At 37.6% G+C, this 23,174-nt stretch overlaps 3 protein-coding genes across 3 annotated transcripts; 1 reads left to right on the top strand and 2 right to left on the bottom strand.

Annotated features, from left to right (window-relative positions):
- The first annotated feature begins 807 nt into the window (after positions 1–807).
- pou3f2a (POU class 3 homeobox 2a) lies at positions 808–3,152 on the top strand. The gene has a single exon (XM_067428176.1). The coding sequence runs from the start codon at positions 1,053–1,055 to the stop codon at positions 2,070–2,072; it is 1,020 nt and encodes a 339-aa protein (XP_067284277.1). The 5' UTR covers positions 808–1,052; the 3' UTR covers positions 2,073–3,152.
- Positions 3,153–6,491: 3,339 nt separating this feature from the next.
- faxca (failed axon connections homolog, metaxin like GST domain containing a) lies at positions 6,492–15,553 on the bottom strand. Its single transcript, XM_067427979.1, has 6 exons — positions 15,021–15,553; positions 13,813–13,948; positions 13,537–13,733; positions 12,459–12,676; positions 10,455–10,571; positions 6,492–10,350 (listed from the first exon to the last, which is right to left on the bottom strand). Exons 1-6 carry the CDS (start codon positions 15,278–15,280, stop codon positions 10,064–10,066), a joined length of 1,215 nt encoding a protein of 404 aa, XP_067284080.1. The 5' UTR covers positions 15,281–15,553; the 3' UTR covers positions 6,492–10,063.
- A 1,024-nt stretch (positions 15,554–16,577) lies between these two features.
- On the bottom strand, positions 16,578–23,138 carry ccnc (cyclin C). The gene is made up of 12 exons (XM_067428019.1): positions 22,972–23,138; positions 22,364–22,470; positions 21,987–22,071; positions 21,805–21,874; positions 21,670–21,721; positions 21,084–21,139; positions 20,326–20,361; positions 20,150–20,241; positions 19,170–19,237; positions 18,978–19,057; positions 18,781–18,899; positions 16,578–17,944 (listed from the first exon to the last, which is right to left on the bottom strand). The coding sequence occupies exons 1-12, from the start codon at positions 23,001–23,003 to the stop codon at positions 17,890–17,892; spliced, it is 852 nt and encodes a 283-aa protein (XP_067284120.1). The 5' UTR covers positions 23,004–23,138; the 3' UTR covers positions 16,578–17,889.
- Positions 23,139–23,174: the final 36 nt, after the last annotated feature.

Here is a 23,174-nt window from a genome sequence, read left to right as displayed (position 1 = left end):
CCTAAATATGCTCAGAGTCAGACTGAATCTCCATAGACACTGTAAGCACTTTATTTTGAATTTCATTGAACTCTATTATTATTAGGATGATTTGGTTGTGCTCATAAAATTAGGTTGAGAACTTGTTCGAATTTACCTTAAAACCTTCAGTTTAATTGATTTGACTGAACTTACATTTTTAACGTTTTTTTTAAAAGTTAAAGCTCACTGCACTTTTTCAACCATTTTGAATTAATTACTGATGAAGAAAATGAAATCTCATGAAACTCATAAACACAAATTACACAAATAGATAAGTTAAAGGCATAGGATAATGATGACGATGGCATTTCTCGTTTATTCTGTTTTTTTTCAATATTAAACATGTTATGCACCCACGTGTCTTTTTATACATTTTTATCGTTAAAAAGCATTTTGTTTTCATCCACTTATTTTACCTAAATATAAGATATAAATATATAAAACACGTTATATACCGTTGTATTGTCTTTTTTCTTTGTTTACTTGAAATATAGCCATACACAAAATATAGGCAGTAGCCTAATACAAATAGGCCTACTAATTTTTTTTTTATTTAGTAGTTTTTAGGATTAATTAAAAAAAAAAACGTTAGCCCTTATTGTACAACACTAATAAAATAGACAATAATAACGAATGCACGTCAGAATTAATTAATCTATTCTATTGGCATTAGCTACTATCTTTTAAACAACAGCAAAATAATTACCTTACAGCATCATAATAATTTTGAACTGAAACATTTAAACTTGATGAAAAACTTAATGAAAGCCAGGATGGATACCTTTGGAGCCCATTGCGCCCACTGCGCCCTGTCACTGCTGATCCCTCTGTGCTTGTTTTCAGGAGAGCGCAATGGGATGGGGGTTCTGTGTCGAATCTACTGCGACCAATGAACGCGCCTCTGCCACATCTGTCAAGCGGTCCTGACCAATAGACAGCAGCGCGAGGCGGATCTCAGGTGCGCGCCTCTGCGTCCTCGCGGCTCTGGCGCGCTGGGGAGCCGCCTGTGGCACAGAGTAGCTGTGGAAACTATGGCGACCGCGGCGTCCAACCACTACAGCATCCTCACGTCCAGCTCGGAGCCCGGCAGCATGCAGCAGACGCCGCCGCCGGCCTACAGGGACGCGCACAGCCTTCTGCAGAGCGAGTACACCACCCTGCAGAGCAGCGGGAGCACGCTCGGCCACGCGCACCAGTGGCTGACGGCGGCACTGTCTCACGGGGGAGAGGGGTCGCCGTGGCCCGCAAGCCCGCTGGGCGAGCAGGACATTAAGCCAGTGGAGGAGCTGCAGCATTCGCCGAGGCAAGCGCATCTGGTGCAGCAGAGCCAGCATCACGAGGCAGGCGTTTGGCGCGCGACCACCACCGCGCATATGCCAAGCATGAGCACCTCCAACGGGCAAAGCCTGATCTACTCTCAGACCGGTTACGGCGAGCCTGGGATGCACCACGAGGACCACCACAGCCCGCATCTGAGCGAGCACGGCCACCCGCAGAGCCTGCACTCGGACGAGGACACGCCGACCTCCGACGACCTGGAGCAGTTCGCCAAGCAGTTCAAGCAGCGCCGGATCAAGTTAGGCTTCACGCAGGCGGACGTTGGGCTCGCGCTGGGCACCCTCTACGGCAACGTCTTCTCCCAGACCACCATCTGCAGGTTCGAGGCGCTCCAACTGAGCTTCAAAAACATGTGCAAACTCAAGCCCCTGCTCAACAAATGGCTGGAGGAGGCAGACTCCACCTCGGGAAGCCCGACCAGCCTGGATAAGATCGCAGCGCAGGGGAGGAAGAGGAAAAAGCGGACCTCCATCGAGGTGAGTGTCAAAGGGGCCCTGGAGAGCCATTTCCTCAAGTGCCCGAAGCCCGGGGCGTCGGAGATCAACTCGCTGGCGGACAGCCTGCAGCTAGAGAAGGAAGTGGTGCGGGTCTGGTTCTGCAACCGGCGGCAAAAGGAGAAGCGAATGACGCCCCAAAACGGACCGATGGCCGGGAACGAGGATGTGTACGGGGACGCCTCGCCTCACCACGGGGAGCAGACACCTGTTCCGTGAGAAAGAGGCGGCTTGATAAATAATCGACTGTCTCTTTGTCCCGGCCACAAGCCCGTTCGGGGCGGACCGACGGTGATGAAGCGTCTCTGTGTGTGGCACCTCCGAGGGCGCGGGGCGCGCGTGATTGCGCGAACAATATACGGTCACGGGCGTGAGAAAACACACGCTCTGGCAAAACCGAGGCGTTGCGCCGCGACTGAACCTAAAGAGGGAACGTATATATACTTTTATTTAAGAGATTTCTTTTTCAAGTCCGGGGATCTGTGAAAGCATCATATCACTTCCAACCGAAAGCTGTGAAAAAGGCGTCAGGGGCGCGCCATCTTCCCCTCATGACCACAAAAGGTTTATTCCTGATTGAAATTAATCCGGTGCAATGTCTGCTATTCATTCTCATGCAAATATTAATGGCAAATGCTACATTATTATTATTATTATTATTATTATTATTATTATTATTATTATTATTATTATTATTAGATATTCATGATCACAAAATGTTTATTGCTGATTAAAATATATCTGCTATTCATTCCCCTTCTTATATAAATGGCAATAGTAATGATAATAATAATTAATAATATATAATATTAATAATAATAATAACTAAATAGCTATTAATTATTTAGCCAAAATAAAATGATCCAAATATAGACTACTAATACACAAAATTAAGAAAACTATAATAATACTTTTTTTTATTATTATTATTTATATTTATGTAGGCTATTATGTAGCCTTTATATTAACATGTATAAGAGTATCACTGTAAATGTGACCAATTCTCTAAAAGTCTAATTTCGGTCACAACAAAGGCTGCCAAGTGCTGCTGCTGTACGCTGTTCACTGGCAAAGCAGCGCGATTTCATGCAGATCACGGATTCACACTGCTGGTGCAAAACAGAGGCCCGAGGAAACATTAAAACCCTTCCCCAGAACCGCACACGCTGGATCACATCGAAATGTCTATCCGCAAATTAAATTAAATGATACAAGCTCTTTGTAATTAACACTGGGTTTTTCTTGACATGTTGATTGCATTTTCATAAGCATACACCAAAAGCGTCCGTGATTTGAGACAGTGGCTTTTTATCATATATATATATATATATATATATATATATATATATATATATATATATATATATATATATATATATATATATATATATATATATATATATATATATATATATATATATATATATACATATATATATATATATATATATATATATATATATATATATAATGTATGTGTGTGTGTGTGTGTGTGTGTGTGTGTGTGTGTGTGTGTGTGTGTGTGTGTGTGTGTGTGTGTGTGTGTGTGTGTCTGATTTAGGAAATCTAAAAGAATTCCAAATAGAATCGTATTATTCTGATGTTTCACATCACAGATAAAAATGTATTTGTCCTAGGAACGCTTATGGCGTATAAATATCAAGATTTAAAAACACCTACAAGCATATTAATATAATAATAATAATAATAATAATAATAATAATAATAATAATAATAATAATAACAGCCTAATAATGATAATAATAATAATAATAATAATAATAATAATAATAATAATAATAATAATAATAACAGCCTAATCATAATAATGATAATAATAATGAGGCCAGTGTTTCTTGCCCAGTTTTTACTATAGTAACATTGTGTGATTTTGTGTGTCAGCTAAATGTATAAGCCTCAACATGTTTGTATCTGTTTGTGTTTCTTGTTTATCCCAAATTTATCTCTCTTTTTTAAACGAGAAATACACCAGCTGTGTTACAATTACTTGATGGCCTGCATCGAAAAACAAGGACATTGTGCGTGGATTTTTAATTTTCTATGGCTCTGTGAATACTTGTATATTTGTGCACTTAACCTGGCACTGCCAAAGCACAAGCTGTCAGTGTGCCCTATTGAGGCCAGTTACGTCTTTGGTTTTGACAGAAAAAATTGCACAGTTTTTAAAAGCCTTTTGTCATTAAATGAAAACATTTTTCTATAACGAAGTGCCTCTCATGAATCTCTATATGCCCCGTGAATGAAGATCCTCAAGACAAACGGATTCACTGTTTCACACATGATCTGAACATGAGGCTTGGCCTCGGATGTGATGATGCTGTAGATCCACTGCAGCCCGTTGCAATTCCTTCGCTTCGATTTCTACGTGACCATGGAGGCAAATGTTTGCCATTTCACTCGTAATGAAGACGGATTAGACGGGTTCAAACGAGAGAACGGAGACGTAGGCTAGGCTACTGCGTGAATATTTTATCATGCTATTCTGGATACAGGCTAAACATGACTCTTTTTTAATATTCCAAATAATTCCAAATATTGGAAAAGAAACAAAATAGCATACTACTAAGAATGTCAGAAATCTATAGGCTAATATAATTTATTTTGTTTTAGTAGGCTATGTCAGGCGGTCTTTCCAAATAGCATCGGCTATAAAATTAATGGACTGCTTCACCAATGAACAATTTTAGGAAAACAAAGAAAAACACACTAGGTGTCCGTTTTATTTATTTGTTGTGGCCTATTTAATGTGTGTATCTTAAGGCCTTGGAGATTTCGACTGCCTTGAAAAACCCGCATTTGTGCGTGTGTGTGCGCGCGCGCGTGTGTAGGCCACCTAGGCTGCTTAATATTCTGGCGTCAAATTTGTGCACAGAAATGAGCTAAATCTGACAATAACTCCCATTACCTAAATTTTGGGGAAGTTCTGGTTTTTAAAAAAATGTAAATAAATGTATATGATTTATTTGAGCCTATTATTATTGTAAAAATTCAGACTATTTTCTATAGGGTTAGGTTTAGTGTGTGGTTTATGGCTAGTTTTAACTTATAACTATAGCTGCATATAAAAACAATTGAAATCTATGGAACGTGCCCATTCGCGCGCCTGTTTGTGTGTGTGTGTGTGTGTGTGTGTGTGTGTGTGTGTGTGTGTGTGTGTGTGTGTGTGTGTGTGTGTGTGTGTGTGTGTGTGTGTGTGTGTGTGTGTGTGTGTGTGTGTGTCCTCTCACTGCGAGTATGTGCTGTGAGCGCCATCTATTGACAAAGTGTGTTGGAGCAACCCTTCGTGGAATACAGATTCTACAGTTGATCTGTTTCCTTGATCTGCTTAGTCAAAAGAAACAGATATAAAGTCGTGGAATATGAACTTGGCGATGTGTTTTGTAAATATACAATTTTTAGTCACTCATCTTGCCTGTGTGTTGTCAGTGCAGATGGTAGCCTGCATTTGAAGATTTGTATGGTTATAATAACATGCTAAAACCCAGCAAGTCTTAAAGGCATAGTTCATCAAAAAATAAAAATGATGTCATCATTTACTCACCCTAAACCTGTATGAGTTACTTTCTTCTGTTTGACACAGAGTTTTTGTTAGGCCAATGCTCTAAAAAAAAATAAAGGCTCTTTATTGGCAAGTGGTTCCACGAAGAACCTTAAACACTCACATAACCTTCCACTCCACAAAAGGTTCCTTATTGTGGAAAAGATTTCTTCAGATTTGTAGAATAGTCCTCATACTAAGAGGGAGGGTTATTTTAAGAACACTTGACTGAAAGGTTCTTTGGGCAAAATTAAAATCTTCTTATGGCATTGGTAACCAAAAAAAAAAACCTTTGGAACCTTTATTTTTAAGAGTGTACCAAGCAATTTACGGTCCCCATTGACTTCCATAGTATGTTTTTCATATGGAAGTCAATAGGAACCAGCAACTGTCTGGTTAACATTCTTCAAAATATCTTCTTTTCTGTTCAACAGAACAAAGAAACATACTGGTTTAGAACAATGCGAGGGTAAAAAAATATATAATTACATTCTTTGTGTGTGTGGGTGGCAGCTATCCCTTTAAGTAAATGTATATTGTTTGTGAATAATTTTGATAGTGACATGTTTGAGAAAAAGTTCTTAGTGTTGGAAAGTTCTTTGGTGGCACTTAAAACCTTTGGATCAATCACTCTGGATTGCTTAAGGCTGCATATCAACTTGTCAAGCTTTATCAACAAATGTTATGCACTCTTAAGTTGGATTTTATTTCTGCCTTTGAACAAACCTATGCAAATTCACCTGATGTGTGTTACAGCCTCACAGATCCGCCAATCAATCTACAATATCAACTAGCTGAACTAAATAAATCAAACAATGAAACCTATAACAAGCACAATAAAATGTATCATTTATAATAATTTAGCTTTAATTTCACCGTTAAGCATCCCCCATTTGTGCCACTATAGTAATTCATTATTTAAATAGTTGTGTGTATTTAAGAAAATAAATAATAGTATAAAAACTTTCTAAATAATGTGTATTAGTAAAGAAGATTTAAAGAATGAAGTGTAATCAAAAAACAAACATACAACCAGAAGCATTTTATTTAATACAGCTATATTTCATGAAATATTTTGAGTATCTTTAACAATTTTGGTTCCCTGTTACAGTGATCATTCATGTACACAACCCCTCCCTCCCCAATATGATCTAGCCCATAATAAATCATAAATCCACCAGGGTCATGATACACACAACACAGACTCTGCAGTATGGCTCGAAAATAAGCACACACACACACACCTGTGAGAAAACATTAGAGATATTTTAACTTTTACCTTTGCCTTTACAACATTGTTCCATCTGTTTGTTGCCATATTTCCATCACATTTGGCATATAAGTGGAGTAATGAGTCTTGTGAGATAAATAACAAGATTGTCATGAATGGATGATAAAAAATACAATTCAACAAGGGAGCATTAAATATGTCTTAACCCTTGAAGCGAGTTTTTAAACACTAGCCTTGAAAAGTGAACATTGCCTGAAATCCATTCAGTATAATCTAACATAAAACACAGCTCGCAGAGCTGAAACTAGATATTCAAGGGAAAAAAACTTCAATTCAATGTCAACAATAGGTCATTTTTGATGCATTAAAAATATAAAATCAATCATAAGCGATAAATAAAAAAGTGGTCAAGTGGTTCAGGATAACAGTACACAAAAAAAATATAATAATTGTTTGTTTTACAGAAAAAGGCACAATCAAGAAAACTATAAACAAACAAACCAACAAACATCTTAAGAAAGAACACGATAGTTTTAATCAGACTGGCTGCCAATTATGCACTTTAAAATAAATAAATAATGGCATGCAAACCCTTTTCAAACAGTATCCTTTTTCTAATAAAGCACCAGTTAATGAACCTTATGTTTGTATAAAAAAATGGTTTCTCATACACATTTCCTATTCATTTTTGGCAAATTTGTTGTGTTTGATAAACATCGGATATAAATTTGCATTTAAAAGGCATACAGATGTCGAGACACTTACTATTCTTTCTTATAAGAGCTCGATAGACAGCGTCTTAATGCCGGATTACGTTCAAGACATTAAAAGGGCATTTGTGGTAACAGGAAGGATGTGTGTATGGCACAGCAAGATAAAGATTATATCTCACCACAGAACAGAAAATAATACAAGTCTCTCGTCTTGTATGTGACATTGGGTGTGCATCAGCCCCTGGGAGATCATTCCTGTGAGTGTGTGTAACGATGACTCAGTGACTCACTCATGCAGCAGATGAACACACACACACACACACACACGTCTGGTTCACTATCTTTGTGGGGACTCTCCATAGGCGTAATGGTTTTTATACTGTACAAACTGTACATTCTATCCCCCTACACTGCCTCTACCTCTAAACCTACCCATCAAAGGAATCATTCTCAATTTTTACTTTCTAAAAAAAAAAACTCATCTGGCTGGTCCTCACAATATAGGTGATCTCAGGTTTAACTATCCTTATGGGGACATTTGGTCCACACAATGTAACAATAATATAAACAAAGGCGCACGCACACACACACACACACACACACACACACACACACACACACACACACACACACACACACACACACACACACACACACACACATTGGTATCAGCTGTCTGTCGTCATCTGTATTGTGTTATGTTCCTCCCTTCTGTAAGCGCTGCATATAGTGTTTTCTGCAATGTAAGTCAAGATTCAGTCCACAGGGGTCGCTGTTGCACAATCACAGATAACCATCTGAAGAAGTGTTTGCTGATCGACAAACACAAATTATGTTTTTACCTACACCTTCAGCACAGCTGCATACACATGACAGTCGCATGATAAACATTTAAATACGGTTATGCTATGCTACGTAACAAACTTCCGTGTTCTGTCAAACAGGTTGCATCGCTTCCGGTTAAGGTAACGTTAGCCTATTTTGTTTTACTCATGTTGCCTTCAGAAGAGCGTCCATCGCATATGCAGATCATTACCTAAAAGTTTTTTCCCTTCTCACTAAAACTCGGATATTAAAATTGAATAAGACGTCAACAATAAAAAAATAGTAGGCAGCTTAGCGATTACCTTAAAAGTCCAATAACGCCGTCAGTTCATGCAGTTACACTTACTCCGAAAAGCGGATGCAAATATAATACATATTTCCTTTTTGTTTATATGATAAACCTAAAAAAAATAAAGAATAAAAATCTGCATTTCATTTACACATTGTAACTGAACACACACTGCAAACACCCAAAAAGTTAATTTTTATCAGTTTTATATTTATATTCACCAAATTTGTTACAATGTATAATTCACCCAAAAAACTTGACGTTTAACATCCCGTCATGTGTAAAGTTAAAGTCGACATAATAGAGAAGTTGTAAACATCTTTTCTTCACTATTGTGATTTATATATAAGAATATAAAGAAAAAAACAGGACGGGACTTTTTCCATGGAGAACTGATTGTGGGTTTCTATTGGTCGATCTCATGTGAGTGACATGTTGCCCCGCCCTCGCGCCAGTAAACACGTCATTAGAGAAGACAAGAGATGTTGCTACAAGAGGAGGGTAAGTTATTTTGGTTAAAGATTTAGAGGGCACATTAATAAAAATAAAAAAACATAGGCATAATAATGTGCACAGATAAACATACTGCATTCTATAAAAATAGAATTGTTTGTTATGATTTAACGGTGCACAAATAAATTATGTGAGACCTGCAGTGGCGGGGAAGATTTAATCTGATCCTCACATAAAGCTAAACTATACCTTCAGAAGATTTGAAATAAAGCACACATAGAATGCTTTAATTAAATTTTGTGGGGTATTTTTTTAAGGATGACAGTGAACCTGGTCACTATGTTTCCATTATATGAAAAAAACAAACTTTCTTTCAAATGTCTATGTTATACAGTTAATTTAATAATTTTCCATTTTTGGGTGAATTATTCATTAATGCTTTGCATAAGTATGGCAAGATTGCAGCAATGGTTTTGAGAACATAAAAAAAAAAAACATTAGCCGATTTCTGATAACATCAAAATAATCATCCATAAGTTTTCATTCTCTGCATTTTCTGGTCTTTCCTACCGAGCTTCTAATTTACGATGGACTATGAAATATTGTGCCGCCTAAATTAGTCGAGGTGTTTCACATGATAAGTATCTACACATTTCAATCATCACCTAAAATCCTTCTTTCTGTCTGACTACCAGTATAATAATAAATCCCAAGATGTAAGAAATGCTGTTTAGCTACAAACACACACACACATGGTAAGTGGGAGGTGGTCACATGTGATGATGTCATTTCCGAGCACTGTGATGATGTCACACTGTGGGAGGAGTGATTCAGCTGAAGTGTCATTCACTCCTTTTTACTCCATCCATTTTTATAATTCTGTTTGATGTTCCTTCTTCATGTTGATCTGGATTCTCTCTGGCCTGGCCTGGTCTTTCCTTTCCTTTCCTTTCGTTGAATAAAATCCTCTCTTTTCTCAAATAAAAATGGTCAGAATCTGCCTTATTGCCATCCCTTGCTCAGAGTCGCCACGTCACCACGATAACATTTTAATTTGACCAGCCCTTCCCCTGCTAAAGGGCTTGTGGGAGGACAAAGGGGCGGGGCCCGTGCAGATACATCATAAAGGGTGTGTGTTTATCACTTCAACTGCTCCATTTCCGAGCATTCTGTGTCCATGTCAGAATCAAACAGAGAGCGTCCGGTGATGTCGCTGTCCGGTGACGGTGTATTGTGGTGCGACAGAGTGCTGTCCTGCTCCTGGAAGCTGTCACCGCGCGAGTAGAGACCCAAATCCGGAAGCTGGGAAGGAGAATCCGGCTCCTCACTCAGTCCGTCGTAGTAAAGGTCGTCGACATCCACAAACCACTCCGGCCAGAATTTCCGGCGGATTCGCTCACAGTACATGGCCAGGTTGATGAACTCACCTGTGCCGAGGAAACAGCTTCAGTCAGTTCATATGCTCAAAACACATGAATATTTATGTGACGGTATTCCCCATTCAAAAAAAAGCACAAGTTATTGAACTCACCTTTGATTAACTGCTCTGGACGCGTTCCAGGGAGAGTCCACATGGCCTGAGCAAGATGACCAAATACAGCAGCATCTACTGTGGAAAGCTTCGGGCCCATTAGATACTTTTTATTACCTGTGCGAGAAATTATCATTAAATTGAATTATATAAGCTTTTCCGTTTTTAGTAGTACATTGTTGTCATGTAAACATACTTTTAATGTGTTTTCTAGTGGCTCAGGACATTTTTTGTCCATTTAGTACAAAAATAATAATAGCTCAACAAGCCATATGATCATTCTTGTCTCTACCACAAATGTTGAGTAATAGTAAATCACCCTAATGAACAAAGCTTGACATTCCACTCTCGAATATATGAACTATGCTCATATAAAACGTCATTATTCACCGGTAGGAAAAGTAGGATCTAGTTTAAGGATTATGCACTTAAAAAATGTGCACTTCTGATGTTTTTGTCTTGTTTTACATTAAAAATATCAGTAACACTTTACAATAAGGTCTCATTTGTTAACATTAGTTAATGTCTTAACTAACATGAATTAACAATGAGCAATACATTTGTTACAGTTTTTTATTAATCTTTGTTAATGTTAGTTAATAAAAATCCATCTGTTCATTGTTTGATCATGTTATTTCAGTGCATTACCTAATGTTAACAAATACAACTTTTAATTTAAATAATGTATTAGTAATCACATAAACGTCGCACACCTGTGTGTGATAGGTGCGTAGGAGAGCAGGACAAAACAGGCCTATTATCATCAAATGAAAAGGAGAAGTCCCGCACACTATCAACTCGCAATTAAAAAGATTTATTGTTTCATTGCAACGTTTCGATCTTTCGATCTTCCTCAGGCATCAGATGCCTGAGGAAGATCGAAAGATCGAAACGTTGCAATGAAACAATAAATCTTTTTAAATAATGTATTAGTAAAAGCTTTAATTAATATTAAAAAATATCACTAAATGCTGTAGAAGTACTGTATCATCTTAGTTCATGTTAACTAATGAAGCCTTATTAAGTGTTACTAAAAAAGATGAGTATATTTAGTTAGTTCACCCAAAAATTTTAATTAGCCCATGATTTACTCACCCTCAAGTCATCCTTTGCCTTAAGTCGAATTTTGTACGGCTTTCCATCGGAAGTTAGTCATTTTTCTAACACAAACGCGCCACTTCACTTCAGAAGGCCTTTATTAACCTCCCGGATCCGTGTGGAGCAATTATATGATGCACTTTTATGATAGATGCACTTTTATGAACTTCATAAAGGAGACAACAAATCACTGCCATTAAAAGCTTGATTAGCCAGGACTTTTTAAAAGTAACTCCGAATTTATTAGTCTGAAAAAAGAAGGTCATATACACCTAGGTAGGATGACTTAAGGGTGAGTAAATCATGGGCTAATTTTCTTTTTGTGGTTAACACTTGTAAAAATTAAGTGAGTATGTTTAAAGCAAGAAAAAAATATGTCAATGAGGTAAGAAAAATAGTTTTGCTTTCACTTTGAATTACCAATTGTAATTGTGTCTTAATTTAGCAGTGTTTATGTTTGTACTGGAGAATCAGCATTAAAGCAAGGCTGAGCACTAGAGGGCAGCACAGATCCATTGCTGCATTATTTTGTAACATCTTTCAAAAGCTCTGAACTCTCCAGATTGATCTAGAACAGGGATGGGCAAACACGGTCCTGGAGGGCTAATGTCCTGCAGAGATTTGCCCCAAACATAATCATTAAACAACTAAACAAGCTCATCGATGTATTCAGGATTACTAGAAAGCAGTAATCAGAGAAAGCAGAGTTTTATTAGGGTTGGAGCTAAACTCTACAGGACATTGGCCCTTCCAGGACCGAGTTTGCCCATCCCTGATCTAAAATGATCTAGACTAAATAACTAAAAGTGATCTGGACTCAGTCACTAAGAATGATCTAAATCGTTAAAATGCCATAAATCATTTTTATAAAGCTCATAAACCATGCCTCAGACATTGATAACATACCAAGGAGTGTGGCAAGGGTGCGCATGTCTTTCTCCATCAGAGCATAAACGTCCTCTTTGCAGAAGCGTCCGATCCCGTGCCCGTACATCTCTCTCTTCACGATGCCGCCGTTTACCTGACTCAAGATCCACCTGAGCAGGTCACTCAGTGGCCCATTTGTGGCTAACATCTTCTGCGTCTCCTCCACATTATCCACCCACTGACAGTATGCTATCGTCCTAAAACAAAACACACATCTTTATTATCAACACATTTGAGGTTTTTTAAGTAGGCCTAACCAAAATCGTACTTAACCCTATAGAGTTTAATAGAGATTTACAGAGATTTCTAAGGGCTCTAAATTATCAACATGATCAAAACATTGCTGGAAAACCTGCCTTATTTCGTCTGATTGATAGTTTTTGCTTTTTTAGCAAGTAAAAAATATACCCCTCCTTGTCTAATGGAGTTTTTTTTTTGCTGTGAAAAATCATGTTAAAATCTGAGAATCAAATAGCTTTTGATAAATGTTTGCATTAAATTCATTATATTGCATTGCATTATATGTTTTGATAGCACAATGAAAAAAAACATCTGTTTGATCATAAAACTAAGCATTTATATATCATCTAACTAAGACCATATAGAGTGGTATAGAGTGATAACTGATATGTATATGTGCTTTTTATGTAGTCTGCTAAACAGTTATAGATCTCACAGTTGTATATAACAAGCTGCAAGCTTTTTTTGTCATAAAAATAACATCTGCATATTTTTGCTCGGTTTGGGCTTCTAAATAAAACTGAGGTCCCTTAAATATAAGGTCCATATTCTCATTATATCATTCTATATCAGCGTGATGTAACAAATATGATGTGCAACCAACAAAAAAAAAACACACATATAGTTTGTATAAAAGGTTTGATAAATGAACAGTCCACTTTTTTTCTGACTATTGTTTCATATGTCAGGCTTTACAGTATCAGCCATGTTTAAGTTGTAATCCACCTTTAGTATGAAATGTATCTGACCCGAATGTAATGAAAAATTGAAGAAGGTTGTTCAAATCCCAGCTGGAGGAAAACCAGCTCAGTCTCACCAGTAGAAGTGTTCTTCCACCATTTTGGTGATTGCTCGTGAGATGGCTTTCTCCTGAGGACTCAGGCTGGAGTTGAGGTTCACGCCGAGCTTCTCCTCCAGGAAGTCGATGATGAACTCAGTCCCGCACACCTGCTCCTTATTGTACGCGATCCAAGGCATCTTCCCTTGAGGAGACAGCTTCCCATCAAAATAGTTCTGAGGAGAAAACAGCTTGAAAATCACCACAACATCCATCTCTTTTCAGAACACAATCTCAGACATCATAGTTGGATACCTGGTAGGGAAGGTCCGCCATGCGCAGGTAGGTTTCTATCTTCAGGCAGAAGGGGGACAGGCTAGGGACTCCAGTTTTGGGCCGGGCAAACTGATGCAGAATGATGGCGTCTTCAGAGTCCAACTCCTGCTCCTTCCTACAGGGCAGCAAATATATGCACTTAATGCACTTTAACCAGTGCACTTACACACACACTTAAAACTAATTCAGAATTTCTTCTCTTCCCTAGCGTGTTTCCTAATCTAGTTGTCTAATAAACCTGGCACTGTGTACTTCAACTGTTCTTTGTTGAATGCTTTGTTCTTTTGTAAGTCGCTTTGGATAAAAGCCTCTGCTAAAAGCATAAATGTACAAATAGATGAGTAACAGAAATGAATGGAGATCAAACAGTTCACACATATACTAATTCAACAAGTTCCTCAAATCCACAAATGATCTATTTTGTTTCAAAATGCGACAGAAACATCAAGTTCTGAGTTTATTTTTCAATGTTTTCTGTCAACAGGATTTAGTCGCTGTCCGCTTTACTAGTGCTGAAATTCATGGAAGCATCACAGTCATTAGCTTTCTTCAGTTTCTTTCTTCTATGTATAAACTTAAAACAATTAATCATACGTTATTATATTTGTGTAATGCATGCCTGAATCAATAGCTGGTGTGAATCGAATAGGATGTAACCTGAGAGGTTTTGCTGAATACCTGCCATCTCTGCAAAGGTCAGAGATGAAGCAAAAGCACAGAATTAAACCCGATTCACGATGTCTGATCGCTATAATGACGGGTCACTATTTACATGGTCTCACGAGGGGTCGATAAAGGTCATTCTGTCCAATCACAACAACACAAGTAGACATCATCCTCTGGGCCTGCAACCGTGCCCTTGAAAGAGCATAGATCAACATGTCAACATTCACGCTTTAGACAAGGAAATTAATAGCATCCCATTCTCGCATCCTGCTCAAAATGCAGGGTTAGCAGGTATTCATTCACCCGTCCTCAGCGAAGGATAATGAATGGACTGCACTGTGTTGACTTGTCCAGTATATTAATTTAGTTAGTATTTTCGTTGTTAAAGACCTTGTTATGCCTCTCTCATGCCCCTCTCACTCCATCACTAAGTGTCATAACAACACATAGCCTAGCTGACATATGAAAACATGAAAATAACAAATTTCACAATTACAAGGTAGATAGATAGATAGATCTACCTAATGACAAGCAGCTCGTGTAGCAAATATGCAGCGGCGGCGAGCAGCGCGCCCCCGGTGATGTAGAGCGTTTTCCTCAACCAGGAGTCGGATCCTAGCGCAGCCATGATCCCCCCGTACTCCTGCAGAGGGTAGGCGATGATGTACCCATACAACGAAAAAGGCTCCTCGGAGCCGCACAAACCGAGCGAGAAACTCTTATTCCGGCCCAGTTCAAGGGCGCAGGAGCGGCTCCAGGCGAACCCGACGCGCCAGTACATCCTCTCTCTCCTCTATCCGCCCTTCGGCCCGGTGTGGGTTTGACAGGGGAGGCTTCATCAGTGCCGCAGGGTGGAGGTGGTGGAGATGAGGGTGTCAGAGGGTCTTAAGACGAGCGGGTGAGGAGCAGCAGCGGGCATGTCGCTTCCTGATGCTGTCTGTCCGTCCCCGCGAAGGGGTCGACATCAGTCCGCAGCCGCTCGGCTCGCCGCCGCTGTTTACCGCACAGCTGAGCGCGTTACGTCACCAGGGGCGGGGCTGCTGATGCTGCTAGGGGGCGCGCCTTTTCTCGAATTCTCCACTCTCATTGGTCAGATACACTGCTGTAATTACAGTTTGGTAACAAACATTTCATAATAGCTCATAACATGTAAGTATTTGTCAGTAATTAACAGATGCTTAAATTCCTTTCCTAGAAGAGATAGTGGATAAAGAAGCTTTGCAACTAACCTCACAGATTGGATGGAATCAATATAGGCCTATATTCTATTTACCCATTTATTGTCTAACACATATAAACATAAATGTCTAATGTAAAGTAAATGCATGCAGTGGCTCCTGCCTAATGATGTTATTCTATGTGCACTTATATGCACTCTATTTATATGCAAATAAATTAAAAGACGAACAGCATTTCATGTTTTTTTTTGGTAAATTACACTAACCTGTGTTAAATGTTATACTTATTTATATAAACTTGTATATATTTAAAACTGAGGCAGTCATCTTTCAGCCACACACACACACACACATAACTATGTCAAAAGTTTGAGCGGTAAGACTTTTAATGTTTTTAAAGAAGACTCATCTGCTAACCAAGGCTGCGTGTTATTAATCATACAAAAAGCTGTCATATTGTAAAAATATAAAAATGTAAAATAACTGTTTTCTATTTGAATATTTTTTAAAATGTAATTTATTCTTGTGGTCCAAAGCTGTATTTTCAGCATCATAACTCTTCAGTGTCACATGATCCTTCAAAAATCAATCTAATATGATTTGCTGCTCAAGAAACATTATTATCAGTGTTGAAAGCATTTGTGTAAAAATCTTTTTAGGATTCTTTGATGAATATTTATCTGAAATAGAAAGCTTTTTTCTTATTGTATTTGATTAGTTATTAGTTTATAATTATTATATATGATGGTTATTTATACAATTATACAATTTTTTTTTTTTTTTTTTAAAGCATGAGTTCAAAATTAAGAGAGTATTTAGTAAGAAAACTGAAGTAACTTAATACAGTCACTGTTAATATAAATCCTTTTCTCTGAACCTAAAAAAGAGACACTTTTTTTTAACAGCAGCTTTATTCAATAAGGCTTCTGAGCTCTGTTATAGACAAAGAAACAGAATAAAAATTAGATAACACCCAAGCCTTCTCACCCTCACAATTCTCACATCCTTATATATATATATACAGGCAAATAATACATACATAGTGCCTCATTTATGCTCAAAAAAACATGTGGCAACACTCCTGAAGCATTGTTAAACATAGGGCCACAGTGAGAGATGAAGCAAAAAACAAATGCCATTCAGAACAAAGCAAAACATCTACTTAGTGTGTATGTGATGCTGATGATAGGAACCACACCCAAGACGGAGATCTTCACTGCCTCCATTAATCAACACATCTCTGTCCAAAATCCTCAAGATATTGACTTGTTCTCCATTAATCGTCATGAATACTGCAGCTACAGACATCAACTCAAAACAAAATGAAAGCAAAAGAAACAGTATTGGGGTAATGGCAAGTACATGTAGCATAATTATACAGATAATTTATAATGAGACAAAAATAATCTTTAAAAGTCAAGGGCTATGCGAGGAAAGCATATTTACAAATGCATTTTGGGAGCAAACTGTGATCAACTCAACTATCTGTGTCACTTGTGCAGTCTAACTCTCATCCACACGCATCTCAAAGAAAACGTATCCAATCAGGATTTGATTACACAGTACAAGGGTTCAAAAAGATCGCCGTCATATAGCCCTGTGGCCAATCAGTTTACAGACAGCCATTTTGTAGAGAGGACTGATCCGTTTCCCTGAGGAATACAAACTGTGATATGGTCAACGAGAGGCACGCATACAAATACATTTGCAAATAAATGCACACACACACTCATTCTCTCTCTCGCTCGCTTCGTCACTCTCAGACACAGAAAATGATCAAGTTTTCTTTATTCCCAAAGAGCATTCTGTTGAAAGAAAGCTTCACAGGACTTTTCAAGGAAGTCAGGACCATCGACTTACAAGATCTGGGAATCATCACCTCTCTTAAATCAAAGGTTGTGGTGCGTTTGTGTCCGTAACATTCAACATTACAGCCTTAAGCTTGGCAACAAACTCTAAATCAAAGCAGATTTCCTATAGGTGAGCAGTCTGCTTCTCTTGCTCTGATTTATGGAAGGAAGGAGGTGGTCTATCTGCTCTGATTGGTGGAAGAACCCAGAGAAGAGGAAAGAGAGGACGTGTGTGCCAGGAATCTGTATCCCCCACGGTCATAAAACGATGTGCTTGTGAAAAGCAGCATTCAAATGTGCCAAAATGTGCTGTGTTTGCCTCTCCGAATCACTCTGCCTCAGGTTCTTCACCAGGTGGTGCTCTAGGACTGACTGTAGGAGCTGTTTTGACTCCCGTTTGAGCTCTGGTCAGCCTCACTGTATTAAGAAGAGTGAGATGAGATAAAAACAGGCTTAATAAAGGACTTTTCCAGTCCTTTTCACAGTAATTGAAATAAAGCTGTAAAATAATCAAATCAAAATAATATTAAATGTAACAATAATAATAATTACTATTAGTGCTTATAATAAAAAAATGTATACAATTATTAAATCAATTATTTATATAAAATATTAATATTATTAATTTAAAAAAAAAAAACGGTTGTTTAGAAATGTTTTCTGTCCAACTAACTGATATAAAATAAATTTAGTTACTAAAACTACTCAAATTAAATATATACATAAATATAATATTAATAATAAATAAAAGCACATTACATTCATTTATAATTCAGTAAGTATATAAAGAATATTAATACAACACCAGTGTTTATAACCATGGGTTAAAAAAACTAAAACTACGTTAAAATCTTAAAGCACGCCTAAAAGTTAAATTCCCATTTTTGAAGTTAAGTGTTAAAATATTAAAATTATCCAGGACACAGTTTCAAGAATTTAAAGGTGCAGTAAGTGCTTTCGGAAAAACACGCCCCCTACTGCTGATTGGCTACAAGTGTGTTCTGTGGCGTTCGGTCCAATCCACTTTCAACAGCATTTCTCAGAAATCGCTTACTGTACCTTTAAGAGTTGCAAAGAACTTTTGGATATCTAGCGAATGAGCTAATTTCAAATAAAGAGTATTTCAAATAATGAAAGAAGCCTCTTTTAACTGTTTCTCTTTGCAGTGGTGAAATAAATAATAAAACACCCCATGCTAATTCGATATAAATAAAAATATAGTGGTGCGATTTTGATAACTGAGTCTGTCGTACCTGTTAGGAGGGGGTTTCGGTTTGGGCACCTTGTTGAGCACAGCGGCCATTTCCTTTCTATCATCAAAGTTCTTCCACTGGTCATAGAGTTTCAGTATCACTCTGATGATCTCCAGGATCTGTTGCAGAAAAGCTCCAATGTTAACGTACACTCGCAGGGGGATAACGGCCACTGCAAAACAGCTGATTCGACGTACCTTCTCCATGTCAACAGACAGCTCTGCAAACCACTGCCTGGCATCTTTCTGCTGTACCACACAGGCCACATGCAGGCAGGCTGGAGAAGGAAGGAAGAGACAGTGTGAGACAATTTACACTGAAGCTATTTAGATCAAAAACTTTTGCAGGTTTAAGACCTGTCGGCTTGAGTCAAGAAAGTTTGTTCTTACCAAGTGCAATCATAAATGGAGGATAAAGCAGACACAGGTCCGTCCTGTATGTATCATTAACTATCCTCCTACACACACAGAGACAGAACATTTACATCAGACATTCATGTTTATGTATTCAGCAAATTTTCAACACAAAAGTAAACTATTTTCTGTGAATATGTAAGACTTCTGATTCTTTAGTTGCTATAGGTAAATAACGAGAAGACCAACAAACTGTACCATGATTTAATTGTTCGAGAAGCCGTATATTTCACATGAATATACGTCACAATAGGGAAGAAAAGACTATTGTAAAAATATTTCATGACTTTAAAACCAAATAACTTTTTGGAGATTTTATTCTTGTACAGCCAATCTGAACAGGGTTGGCAATCTTCGGCATGTGGGGTAATCGCTAACACATGAGCAAACGCGAAAAGATGCGTTTTAAGTTAAAAGACATAAAAATAATATTAAAGTGTGAGAATTAATCTGCACAAGTCAATGAAAGTGCACAGCTCTGACAAACGATATAGAGACATATTAAAATATATATAGAGTCCTATTAAAAAATATGCAGATTCCTATTAAACACAATGATGGTGGTGTGCAAACTCATTTATACAAAGTCTAACCGAAACCGGAAACATTTTTTTTTGAAAAAGTATGGAAATTTGCTACAGAAATATTTTAGGTTCTGCACTATTGCAGAACATAACATTGACTAACTATCAATGTTACTACTAACCAAATAAATAACTAATTAAAAATGTTTGTGATTGATCAAGAAATGTTTGATGGTATGGCACAGCAAAAAACTATGAAACATAAAAATTGCACTTAATGGAAAAAGGCTGCTGACAACTGGTATATAGTCTGGTGCACATCGCAACTTTTCTGTTACCACCCATTTAGGCACCTCAATATCGACAAATAAAGAAAAGTGAAATGTGGTTGATTGTTTGGTTGTGCCATCTAAAACCAAACACACTCCTCACCAAGCCAGCGGAAGAAGCATGTCCTCTTGACCCATGTCCTGTACATACTGTAGTAATGGCCTGTAAGGATGGTAAACGATCAGACAGCAGTCCTAAAATAAACAAAGACAAACATCCATGAACACACACTGTGAACAACCACCTAAACATCCTACTGAAGAAGAATCAACACCAACCATGAGCTCTAGTAAGTAGAATTCACACTCCAAGATCTAGAGAAACAGAGAGAGGCATGAGTTCACTGTGAAATCTTTCCCATTACGATGATCCACAAACGGTCATCCAGCACTCCAGAGAGGCGAGATGTTTCCCTTACAACACCTGACTGGTGGCACACTAAACAAATAACACTTATCACCAACCCGAGACGTTAGCTGCCAAAATCATTTATCACAATAATGAGACTTTCCTACGAATATGTCGGGAGGGTGAGGAATGTCACTCCTGATTGGGTGTCAGAAACTTGGTGACACTGAAGGCAGAATCATCACCATACACACAAATCTCAGACTCTGGGCCAGAGTTTGCAACATATGAATCAGACAGTTACAAGAAGTTATTATCTAGATATCTAGTGATGCTGTCAGATTTCCAAAATCTTGATCTGGAGCAAAGTATTTCTGGTATCACTTTGTGTCACACGTTCTACATTTAAATAATGCCTAATTGAAGGCAACCAACCCTAAACCAAACGTCATTGTAAGTACATAAAGTTAATTAATCTTACTTGGTACCTGAATGTATAATTGCACTGTAACAAGGAGACCTTAAAATCAAGTGTAATTCTATTTCTTTCAGCACAAACTATTCTCAGCAAGAAAAAAACAACCTGGACTGCAATATCAAGGACATCTGGTACAACTCGCACTCGCTTACATTGCAGAGCAGTGTCTCATGAGTTTTCTGGTGTAGAAAGCACAGAAGTTTGACTCACATGGTTCATTCTGAAGGGGAACTCCTTTGGAAAGGCATAGGAGAACCTTGTTTTCACTATTATAAAAAGAGAATGAAAAAATAAAAAAAAATCACTAAAAACATATTCTATTATATTCGTATGGCATTATAACAGGAGTATAGACCCGTTAGCACAAATATAACTATGTAACTATATTAGTATAACTATTTTAGTGTCCACACCAGCAGACAATATTGTTCCATTTATTATAAGCCCACACTGCAGTTTTGTCGTCTGTCACTTTAAATCCTCAAGTTCTTTAGTTCCAACTATATAATTTCTGTGCCATTATCGTTATAGCTGTGATGTGGACTATGCTATTCTTTAATGTTTAGAACAATTTTTAGAACAATTTCTTTATCGTTAGCATTATAGTTATCATAGGATGCCAAAAAAGAACGAATTTGGTGATTATGGCTAAAAACCTATTTATTAAATGCTGATTTACACTTTAAATTTATCTTTAAACATCATTAAAAAAAAACATGTGTACAATTCAGCTTTAGAGAACTCAATTTCTAGCAGTAATATCAACTGTAGTTTAATGAGTTTATAAATCACTTACACACGGACGTTGCTGCTGATATAAGGCGCGTGTTCGAAACAACACCAAATTCCTGTCGAGCGAAAGAATTACCATTAATTAAAATTCTAATTTGCTGCATCTTTCAGCAGAAATGAATATCGAGACAGCATTTACCTCTACTTTAGAGGCCAGAAATACACATGTTGGGGCCATCAGCACAGGGTCTATGCTCTTTAGAGAGTACCTGAAAAGATGACAAGAGTTTTCTTCAATCAAAAATACACCAGTCATCATTCTAGAAGATCAATCTATATGGAGAAAAATGATGGCAGTAACCATGGCAACGACCCACTCACCGGGCATAAAAGCGCTTAAAGTAGACAGTCGCTGTGGCGATGACCTGCTGCCTGAGTTTCAAGTGTTCTCCCAATGCTTGAATCACTGCCACAAGATGACAAATTAAACTATGTTAAGTGTTTAAAGGCAAGGTTTATTCCTATAGACTTTGAATTATCATTGCCTTAAACACACACACACATACACACACACACACATCAGTTAAATAACACCTGAAAAATGTACATAAATGCTCTGTTGTAGCCTTAAGCCCATTAAGCAAATAACACATTTCTATATACATAAATATCATAATTATAAATCCAGTCTCATTCAGAACAGGCCCATATTGATATTTCGGTTAGACAGGAAGATGATTCATAATTTATCTCCAAACCATTGGCAAAAAATATCTGTAGCTTCCAGTACTCTTCCTCTGTGAGGAACTTGAGATCTTTCTGTCTCTCCTTCATTAGATCCTGTTTGTCCAGAACCCACTGCAGACTGGTAAGAACAAGCACAACAAATAATTTCGGATTAGAAATCATGAAAGAATACGAGCACACAAATTAACACTGCAGTATAGATTTAATATACTCTTAACTTCAAAGACAAATGCATATACGCATCAAAACATAACAATAGTACACTAATTATTTTATTATTATCAAATAAAGGGATTTAAATAAACTCATGTCTTGAATAACACAAATGTATCCAAATTATTCATAAATTAAATTTCTCAGTGGTTTGCTAGCACTAGCCAGTCGGCTAAAGCTAATAATCAAGATATTTAAACTGTTCAAACAATACAAGTAATTGAATCTAGTGTCTATTCTTTATCATGGCATTAACCGAGATTTGGTAAACAGTTCTCTTTAATCAGTCAAACCATGAATTTTAACCATGAGTTTTTATTTCTCTTACAGCTTCGCAGCACCAGCAACACCTCTAAAAATACCTTTAACGTCCTCTATTTATGTCACAAAACACGTCTCTACTTACTAATGTGAACTCTGCCAGAAGTTCCCTGCCATCTTGAGGTGTTTGAGGTAGAAAATAACCCTTAATGTGGTGTTAAAATTGTGTTTAAATAAAACGATGCTCTGATTAGATCAGAAGAGGAGCGCGACACAAAAAACACTCCGTAGAATTTCATTGTCCAAAGAAAGCGGTCCGGGAGGAAGCAAACTGACGCATCAGTTCCG

The sequence above is a fragment of the Pseudorasbora parva genome, chromosome 20 (genome assembly GCF_024679245.1).
Source record: "Pseudorasbora parva isolate DD20220531a chromosome 20, ASM2467924v1, whole genome shotgun sequence".
NCBI lineage: Eukaryota > Metazoa > Chordata > Actinopteri > Cypriniformes > Gobionidae > Pseudorasbora > Pseudorasbora parva.
The sequence above is the reverse complement of the archived record's forward strand: the minus strand, read 5'-3'. Positions and strand labels throughout refer to the sequence as shown.

What these genes read in the sequence shown, in the direction of transcription:
- ccnc (XM_067428019.1), bottom strand. Translation starts at nt 23,003, where the DNA reads ATGGCAGGGAACTTCTGGCAGAGTTCACATTA. An exon ending in ACAGATATTTTTTGCCAATG is followed by an intron (nt 22,072 to 22,363) that starts GTTTGGAGATAA and finishes ATCTTGTGGCAG; the next exon opens with TGATTCAAGCATTGGGAGAA. An exon ending in TTCTGGCCTCTAAAGTAGAG is followed by an intron (nt 21,722 to 21,804) that starts GTAAATGCTGTC and finishes TTCGCTCGACAG; the next exon opens with GAATTTGGTGTTGTTTCGAA.
- pou3f2a (XM_067428176.1), top strand. Translation starts at nt 1,053, where the DNA reads ATGGCGACCGCGGCGTCCAACCACTACAGCATCCTCACGTCCAGCTCG.
- faxca (XM_067427979.1), bottom strand. Translation starts at nt 15,280, where the DNA reads ATGTACTGGCGCGTCGGGTTCGCCTGGAGCCGCTCCTGCGCCCTTGAA. An exon ending in TGGCGGACCTTCCCTACCAG is followed by an intron (nt 13,734 to 13,812) that starts GTATCCAACTAT and finishes TTTTCTCCTCAG; the next exon opens with AACTATTTTGATGGGAAGCT. An exon ending in GTGGAAGAACACTTCTACTG is followed by an intron (nt 12,677 to 13,536) that starts GTGAGACTGAGC and finishes GTTTTGTTTTAG; the next exon opens with GACGATAGCATACTGTCAGT.